General features: G+C 50.6%; 1 protein-coding gene across 1 annotated transcript in view; it reads right to left on the reverse strand.

The window, feature by feature from the left end:
- The window catches only part of rassf7a (Ras association domain family member 7a), a gene marked incomplete at its 3' end in the record, with an annotated part of 44,260 nt that overhangs the window by 1,782 nt on the left and 32,478 nt on the right, over positions 1-10,000 (reverse strand). Inside the window, exons 2-4 of the mRNA XM_083665664.1 lie at positions 6,543-7,015; positions 3,722-4,659; positions 10-184 (exon numbers count right to left, since the gene is read on the reverse strand). Of these exons, the coding sequence (XP_083521790.1) occupies positions 10-184; positions 3,722-4,659; positions 6,543-6,645 (1,216 nt within the window). The 5' untranslated portion in view covers positions 6,646-7,015. The remainder of the gene's footprint in view (positions 1-9; positions 185-3,721; positions 4,660-6,542; positions 7,016-10,000) is intronic.

Below are 10,000 nucleotides of genomic sequence, written 5' to 3' on the forward strand. Positions count from 1 at the left end.
TGTCCGTACCTCCGTTCCTGGACCCGTCCTGCAGCAGTTGTGCCAGCTCCAGCTGGTCCAGCTGTTCGCTGAGGTCTGTGCGTGAGTTTGTGTGTGAGGGAACCACCCCTGTCTGCTGGATGAACTGCTGCAGGTTACACTGCCTCAGCTCCTTGTTCAGCTCCTCCAGCTCCTCCTGCTTAGTCTGGGGGGGGGGGGGGCGAGGAGGGGGAGGGTTAGGAGAGGGAAGGAGGAGAGGAGGGGAGGAGAGGAGAAGAGAGAAGAGTCTAGTCAGCAGGCCCAAACCATAGTCAACCCCAAGCCAGCAGTAACAAGCCACTTTGCCTAGACGGTTTGTGTAGATCTCACAGGACTAGGCATGTATAGGTATTGAAACAGTAGAGGCTGGTGGAGGTAGAAATCGCAGGACAGGCTCATTGTAATGCATGGAAAGGCATAAGGAGTGGTATCAAACACGTGCCATACAACATGTTCCATACCATGCATTATAATGAGCCTGTCCTCAGCCTGTCCACAGCCTCCAGCCTCCAGCCTCCCCTGTATTGAATAGTTGGGATCGCTCTACCGGTTTGTTTCATCTCATTCTGTCAAATAGTGCCCATTAAATCATGTTAAAATGAAGAACAGATAATCACAGTAGAATGTGTTTCAAATACACAACATTTATAAGAGAAGCATCACAGCACTCACAAAGTGAACATAAAAGTAACCAGCTTTCCTATAGCTTTAGTTAGTTGTTATTATTATTATTATTATTACTATAATTCCCTCGGGGATCAATGAAGTACTGATCTATCTTTCTATCTACTATAGCTTTAGTTAGTTATTCAGTCCTTTAAGACCAACTTCTAGAGAATAGTATAAACTAATTAATTTGAAACCAGGCACATATGTTTGAGGTGCCTATATGTGGAAAAAGCAGGCAGAGACATGACCAGTATTTAGCTGTGTTACATAATCGGCAGAGCCCACTGAATTAAGTGTTATTTCAAAAAAAGGCTGTAATTCCTTTTCTGCCCATAAGAGGGCAGCAAATGTCCACAACACTATTCTCAGCGGTCACATCACGTCATCATGGGAATCAACTAGTTTCAGTTCCAGCCACCTGTCACGCTGCATCCTTCTTGCGTCTTACAACCCAGGGGAGGCACCATGATACCATTCCTCATTCCCTTCCTCACAATGAGCCTGTCCTCCGATTTCTACCTCGACCAGCCTCCCCTGTGCCGCACCTACTTACACTACACACCTATCGTCACTTCTTTTAGTTTTTATCCAACTATTGTATTACTGATGATTGTTGATTGTTGTCGACTGTTGCTGAGCGAGGAACAAGATCCCAAAGCATTTCACGATGTCAATTACAGCTGTATGCGATGTATATACGTGATAAATAAAAACGTGATTTTAGCTGTCTGCACCGGTAAAGAAACGTCTAAGAACGTTGCGATGCGATGGGACGCTGTGGGACGCAGGCATTGCCACCTCTCCTCTCCAGACTCCTGTGTCAACATTTCCACCCAGCAATTAATCCTTGACATGCAAAAACAAACTAATCAATTTACCCTCATCAACAACGATCCACTTGTGCAGTCAATGCGTCGGAACGCTGGGAGTCAATACGGTAGAGAGAGAGAGAGGGAGCAGGCACGCCGTGCCACACTCCCCGCCCCCTCTCGCCGGTGTGTGACCTGACCCTCGTCCATTACACGCAGAGGCAGTTCACACCTGCAGGTATGCTTGATTAGCAGATTGACTGGATGGAACCCTGAGCGCATCATCACCGCCATCTGGCAGGCGGCGAGCCACGACTGATTAGACTAACCCCCCCCCCCCCACACACACACACACACACCCTCCCGTGCCAGCCCCCCCCTAAAAAAATAAATCTAGGGAAATAAATCAATCTATCTGGCAGACAGCCAAGTGTAGCCTATAGGCCTATGTTCGCTCTGCTCATTACAACACCGTAAAGCAAATCTCCTGGCACACATCCTGTTTGTTTTGGTACAGCAGCCAATGACAGTACCTGGGTGGTGCAAAACAAGACTTCTATTAGATAATCTCAGCCAAATGATGATCTATGGCCAACATCGCTGCCTGATGAACCCAGTGCATTGATGGTGTTTAATGGCGGTCACACGTGTTTGACACCATACCTCATACCTCACCATACATTACAATGAACCCGTCCTCCGATTTCTCCCTCCACCAGCCTCATCAATTCGCATCCACGGACGCCATTACTACAATTTTACACCGAGTTCTACGTTGGCTAAAAAGTTCCCAGCAGGGTTTTTAAACACATCCGCCTCGTCAATGGTAACGCAATACCGCACCACAGAGCCATCGTCTCAATATAACCATTACTAAACCACAGAGATAAATCTGCCTCGAGTTACCGGGAGGCGGTCACTCTCCCATTCAGACCACCTGACTGATAACCGAATGATCTTTTTATTGTCTCTTTATTGTATTTTAATCAGTTTCAAAGCCAATGGCCCGGCCATAACATGTAGGCTGGAGCCCAGGGAAGACGGAGTGTTTAGGTCTAGGAGCGCCTATGGCCAGACCATAATGAGACATGGAGCTAATGCACTCATATATTTGAAGGCCGTTCGCTCACATGAGACATACTCAACGCCTTTGATCACAAAGATTATATTTGTGTGAGTTGTATATCTCTGTGTGATGACTGGTATGAATTTTCTGTTTGTTATGCAGAAAAATACAACAACAAAAAATTCTTTCACAGAAAAGGACCATGACAGATTCCATGTAGCCTGAAGGCTATTCTCAAGTCTGGGTGGATCTGAGCTGAAATGTGTCTTGTTTGGCTCCAAACAGTGTCTCAAACCACGTCTCAGGTTCAGGGGAGGTTGGTGGAGGTAGAAATCGGGGGGACGGGCTCATTGTAATGCATGGAATGGAATGGAGACTGGTATGAAATTGATACCATTTCTCATTCCGTTCCATGCATTACAATGAGCCCGTCCTCTGATTTCTACCTCCACCAGCCTCCCCTGCTTAGGTTCCAAAGGGAGGCTTGGGTTTCAGTCCTAACTGGGTTAGGCTTGTATTTAGGGAGGACAAACCAACAACAGCATCCATGACTACAATGTCAACTACTTTGCCCGGTTGTGGCTAACCCAACCCAATAAAAAGCTCTTGTACAATGCATATAAATGATCTTTATTTTATTTTATCTGGGGTTTGTTTCAATATCAAATCACAATAATACAAGGATATATACAGTAGATATTATCAATGTCATAATTCTGATGTGGGCCAGAGTTGGGTTGACACAGCAGGTCAAACCTGGCTATCAGACCAGTTCAACCAGACTTCCCATTACAAATAATACAACATTCATACACGCATGACAAAAGTACAAAACATTATTAAAATCATCAATGTCCAGTTTTCCAAATAAATATTCATTTTTCAATCACGTTTTTTTGTTTGTTATTTTGTTTCAGAGAGTAACCAAGTGTCCTTGCAGTGTGAGTGTTTGTGGCTGCTGCAGGGTACAGGTAGGGACCCCTCTTTAGAGCCTGTTAAACAGCGACTGTCCTTGCACTGGTGAGTGTGTGTCTGCTGGGGTGTTCTAGGAGGCGGGTATAGGGTATATGCTAGCTACCACCCTCTAGTGGACAGGAGGGGTAATACGGCGCTACACCTACTACACGCCTCTCTCCTGGGCCCCGCCCTCTCTCCTTACCTGCAGCAGAGTCTCGGCCTTCCCCAGAGCCCTGTCCATCTCCGACAGCTCCCCCTCCAGCTCCTCCCCATGCCTCCCCTGGCTGTGAAGCTCCGCCTTCAGGGACTCCTCAGCCCCCGCCTGATTGGCCCTCCCGGCCTGGGTCCCGCCCGCCTGGCCCTCCCGTTGGATCTCCTGCTCCAGCTGGGCGGAGCGGGCCGAGAAGTCGTGGAGACGCCGCACGCAGTCCTCCATGTTGGCGTGGAGCTCGCCCAACCTCCGCCTCATCCCTCGCTCCCTCTCCACCTCCTCCCGGAGCTCCTCCTCCCAGAACTGCTCGTGGGCCAGCTCCGCCTGGTTCCTCCGCACCGCCTGCTCCAGACCCTCCATCTCCTCCTGGAGACGGGCCTCGGGGACCGGGGAGGGGGAGGGCGACGGGGAGGGGCGCTCCCAGCCACGGGACTCCCTCTCTAGGACCTCCAGCTGGGCCTCGATGGTCCTCAGCCGCTCCTGCTGCTGGAGAACCTGCCGGAACGCCTCCTCTTTGGACGGGCCTGCCGGCGGGGAGGGGGAGGAGGCGTGGAGGGGAGGAGGGACGGGGCTGGGCGTGGCCCTCTGCTCCGGGGAGTCGCGGGGGGACCTCCGGAGCTGCTTGGCTTTGGATCTGGGGGAGGCGGAGGTGGAGGGTCCCAGGTTGAACGTGAGGGACTTCTTGGGCTGGCTACGCTTGGGGGGCTCTGGCTCGGGGTGCTTGGGCAGGGGGAGAGGGGTGATCCGGTCCTGGTTGGGTCCGGTACCAGGCGCGTCACTGCTGCTGGGGCCGGTGCGGCGGAGGAAGAACTGGACCTCGCTGCCGTGCTGGCCCAGCTTGGATATGGATTCTAGGGGCCGGTCAGTAGCCAGCAGCTGCCTCTCAGAGTCCCTCAGACGCTGGATCAGAACATACCGGCCCGTTTGACCTGAGGGATGGAGACAGAGAGGGTCAGAACCACAACAGAACCACAACACAACCACATCTATGTTCCTTGAAGCAGGGCAATGAGACATAATACAAACTGGTACCAGAACCATTCATAGGCATACAGCAGGTGAGGCTGGTGGAGGTAGAAATCGGAGGACGGGCTCATTGTAACGCATGGAATGGAATGAGGAATGGTATCAAACTCGTATTCCGTTCCATGCATTACAATTATGCCGTCCTCCGATTTCTACCTCCACCAGCCTCCACTGGTATACAGAGTTCAGCACTGAATTCAGTTTGACACCTTAAATGTAAGTGGTTACCAAACATTTCATTATTCAGGTTGTTAAGAGCTTGTTCCTAACACAGCATAACACAGTATCTGCAGGTTTAAAGAAGTCAAATGTAAGACTTTTAAGACTTCTTTAATGCCGCTTAGACTGCAATTTAATACCAATTTAATTTGTGACAACAACAAATTAAAAGTCACACCCTGTCTGGAATATGTCTCTCTGGGCTGGACGATGGCTAATTACGCCTCCACACGACTCGCTGTGGTGTCAACCATCCAGCAGCTACTCTACGTCACCACAGACGACTCTCTCCCCCTCTCTCACTGTCTCTCTCTCTCTCCCCCTCTCTCACTGTCTCTCTCTTTCTGTCTCTCTCTCACTGTCTCTCTCTCACTGTCTCTCTCTCCCTCTCTCTCTCTCTCTCTTTCTCTCTCTCTCTCCCTCTCTCTCTCTCCCTCTCTCTCACTGTCTCTCTCTCACTGTCTCTCTCTTTCTGTCTCTCTCTCACTGTCTCTCTCTTTCTGTCTCTCTCTCACTGTCTCTCTCTCACTGTCTCTCTCTCTCTCCCCCTCTCTCTCTCACTCCATGTCTCTCTTTCTGTCTGTCTCTCTCTGTCTGTGTCTGTCTCTCTCTCTCTCTCCCTCATTCTCTCTCCCTCATTCTCTCTCTCTCCCTCGCCCTCTCTCTCTCTCTCTCCCTCCCTCTCTCCCTGAAAACGTGCCGCCAAAAATCCTGTTGTGTAACAGTTAGACACGGCAGATGAAAATAAAAAAAATTGTTCAAACAAACTGAAACTTTCACCAGGGCTCTGAAATGGGGACAAGCGCTCCCCGGTGACCCAGCAGCTCACACACGGGGAGAGAGAGAAGAATGGAGATGCTAAAAGAGGAGAGTCTGGTGGTAGCATGTGGCTACCTCCTCCCACTACAGGACCGCCTGAGGGCGCGGTGGTGACAGCAGCTTCGTACTGTACCCCTGCCCACTGGCACGCCACATTTAGGCACTTCATTTAGGTCAGAAGGGATCTGACGCGGCGTGAAGGTAAGCCTTAGGAGATGCTCTCAATTGGTTGGATATGAACCCCAAAATGCTGCATAAAAGGATAGAGGTACGATACTGGGCTAGAGGTCTGCTAAGCTATGGGGCTAGAGGTCTGCTAAGCTATGGGGCTAGGGGCTAACCTATGGGGCTAGGGGCTAACCTATGGGGCTAGGGGCTAACCTATGGGGCTAGGGGCTAACCTATGGTGCTAGGGCTAAGCTATGGGGTAAGGGACTAACCTAGGGACTAACCTATGGGGCTAGGGGCTAACCTAGGGACTAACCTATGGGGCTGGGGGCTAACCTATGGGGCTAGGGCTAAGCTATGTGGTAAGGGACTAACCTATGGGGCTAGGGGCTAACCTAGGGACTAACCTATGGGGCTAGGGCTAAGCTATGTGGTAAGGGACTAACCTATGGGGCTAGGGGCTAACCTAGGGACTAACCTATGGGGCTGGGGGCTAACCTATGGGGCTAGGGGCTACTAGAGCCTTGTAGGTGTTGTGACGGAACAGTCTACTAACAGGAAGTGGCATTGAGGTACTGACCAATGGCCTGAGCCAGGGCGATGACCACATCCTGGCAGGAAGTCTCCTCTGATAGGCCGCACACCACCCGCACCACTCCGTCCACCCACACTTTGAGCTCCATCTGAGACTCAGCTGGGCTTCAGAACCGATCCACTGGGCTTGGTCCGGCTCAGCTCAGATCTGCTGGGCTTCAGAACCGATCCACTGGGCTTGGTCCGGTTCAGCTCAGATCTGCTGGGCTTCAGAACCGATCCACTGGGCTTGGTCCGGTTCAGCTCAGATCTGCTGGGCTTCAGAACCGATCCACTGGGCTTGGTCCGGTTCAGCTCAGATCCACTGGGCTTCAGAACCGATCCACTGGGCTTGGTCCGGCTCAGCTCAGATCTGCTGGGCTTGGTCCGGTTCAGCTCAGATCCACTGGGCTTCAGAACCGATCCACTGGGCTTGGTTCGGTTCGGTTCAGTTCAGCACTGCATCACTCTGACTCCTCTCTGCAAGGACAAGAGAGACAGAACAAACACAGCTGTTAGAGATCTGTTCATTCTACATCTTCATTTCTCCAGGTTAGTGGATATACTTCAGATGGGTTTTCTTTTTCAAGAGACATGTGGTCAAAGACACCAGCATAGGCAGCTGATATGGGGTTAAAGCAGGGAGAAGAGACGGGTGGATTCTGACGTAGTGTTTGTGTGTCTGAGTGTGTGTGTGTGTGTGTGTGTGTGTGTGTGCATGTATGCGTGTGTCTCTGTACAAAAACAAGTGTCAGACACATCAGACCTACTTCTTCAACAACTTTAAAACAGAACGGGGGGGGGGGGGCGGGGTGACATTTTAATCACTTGCGATGACACAGCTTGTCAGTAACGTAAACACCCCCCCTCCCCCGCCCCCGCCCCCCCGCAGGCATCTGTGTCATACAAAAGCACCCTCTCCATGATCCGTCCTGGTGTTGTTTATCTAGGCTGCCAGTCCAGCATCATTCCTGCTGCTCCTATACGTAACAGAGTCTTACTGACGTCACCGCCCCCGCCGCCCGTCGCCGCCTGTCGGGTCGTGGCTGAGATGTTGATTTTCAGCCCACTGGGCCCCGGGGGGGGTGGGGGGGGGGAGGCATATTTGTTAAAGTTCCTGTTGGTCTGTCGGAGGCCCAGCGGTACCTCATGGACCTGGGCGCAGAGACGCGGATCCGTAACCCAATTAAACGCTCCGCTGACCTCCTTCAAAGACGTTATGACAGCTTTGGGCCGAGGGGAGTGGACAGGCAGAATGCGGCGACTTAGAAGGTGTGTGTGTGTGTGTGTGTGCGCTCACGTATGAGTGTGCATGTGTGTGTGTAAGAGAGAGGAGGTGTGTGTGTATGTGTGTCTGCTGCTTACGTATGAGTGTGTGAGCATATGGGTGTGTGTGTGTGTGTGTGTGTGTGTTCGCGCTTACAGTACCAGTCAAAAGTTTGGACACAAACTTGCCAAGAGTGTGCAAAGCTGTCATCAAAGCAAAAGGTGGCTACTTTGAATCTAAAATAATAAAACATATTCTGGTTTGTTTACTACATAATTCCACATGTGTTCCTTCATAGTTTTGATGTCTTCAATATTAATCTACAATGTAGAAAATAATAAAAATGAAGAAAAACCATTGAATGAGAAGGTGTGTCCAAACTTTTGACTGGTACTGTACGTATGAGTGTGTGTGTGTGTATGCGTGTGTATAAGTGTGTGTATGTGTGTGGGTGCTGCTTATGTATGAGTGTGTGTGTGTGTGTATGCGTATGTGTGTGTATGTGTGTGGGTGCTGCTTACGTATGTATGTGTGTGTGTGTGTGGGTGCTGCTTACGTATGTATGTGTGTGTGTGTGTGTGTGTGCGTATGAGTGTGTGTGATCCACTTTGATACTTCAGAGGGTTCTGTGCAAGCAGAGCAGCAGGTAGCCAAAACCAAGGTCTGGCTCTAGGAGATTTAGGCCTAAGTGGATCTGTCACAATGATGAGCGCTCTCCCTGTGTGAAGTCTTCATGGCTGCCAGTCATGTGCATTGGCCTCATAACAAAGCAATAAAATGCCTTACTCATAACGTGAACAGCCTAGGGCAGGAGGAACGAGCTCAACAAATATGTGTACTGTAGGCTAATATCTAGCATATATACACACACACACAGGCACAGGCACACACACACACAGGCACAGGCACTCACACACACAGACAGGCACAGGCACACAGACAGGCACAGGCACACACACACAGGCACGCACACACACACACAGACAGACACAGACACACACACTGGCACACACACACAGGCACAGACACACACACTGGAACACACACAGACACACAGCCCTACTCCCGTCCCCCTTATTCTCATTTTGAGGTGATTCTGCTGAAAATGAAACCCTCCACTCCCCCCCACCCCCACCCCCATCCACTCTTGGCTGTGGTCCAATGGCTTTCTATAGGGGAGCTGCCCAAGAGGAATGCACTGAATTCATTTGTCAGCCCCAGAATTCCAGCTTTCTTAACAAATCCTCACAAAAAGCCCCCCCAAACGAACCCTAGTCCCTCCCCTCCTGCTGACCTGACCCCCCCCCCCCCCACACACACACACACACACACACACATCTCCATTACTCATCAGTTATTTAGAGGCCAAACACTGGCCCTGCTGGGGAGCAATAGGGGTTATGATGTGGCAACACAACCCAACACAACACAACCCAACACAACGCAACGCAACACCACATGGCATTGAGAAGGAATGCCGCACACACACACACACACACAAAGAAGGAACGACACACACACACACAGACAAAGACGGAATGACACACACACACACACAGAAGGAATAGCATACACACACACACACACACAATAAGAAAGACTGACACACACACAGGAGAGGGGCAGGCCTGCGTGATCATGCCATAAAAATGTCCTTAGCTCGGGGTGTTTAGATGGAGGCTATAAAGCAGCCTGATAGCAGCAGCAGAAGGAGCGCTTATCAGCCTCGGCCGGAAGACTGGACATTTCAACACCGCTGAGGTCTGGGGCGGCAGGACCGCTCCACTTAATGTCCTGTGTTGCAATAACTAGGCTTGTGAGTAGAGCGCCCGCACACACACACACACACACACACACACACACACACACACACAGATCAAAGTGTGAATAGATAAGACCGGTTTCACTCACAAAACTCAACTGCTTATCTCCACCCTGCACAGAAAAGTTTCAAAGATTCAAATAAAAACACCCCCTCCCTCCCCTCCCCTTCAGTATCAGTCAGGCCTAGTGCAGTGGAATGCTACTTTTCAGGCCTGTGAGAGAGAGAGAGAGAGAAAGAAAGAAGCTGAAACAACCTCTCCTTTGTCTAGTACCGGGCTATGACTATGACATGCACACATGAGATCAAACATGCCTTCAGGGACCAATCCATTTCCCCCCTCAGGCCTCGGAATAGCTTAGGCCTAACCTGTGAA

This window comes from Argentina silus (genome assembly GCF_951799395.1).
Source record: "Argentina silus genome assembly, chromosome: 3".
Taxonomy (NCBI): domain Eukaryota; kingdom Metazoa; phylum Chordata; class Actinopteri; order Argentiniformes; family Argentinidae; genus Argentina; species Argentina silus.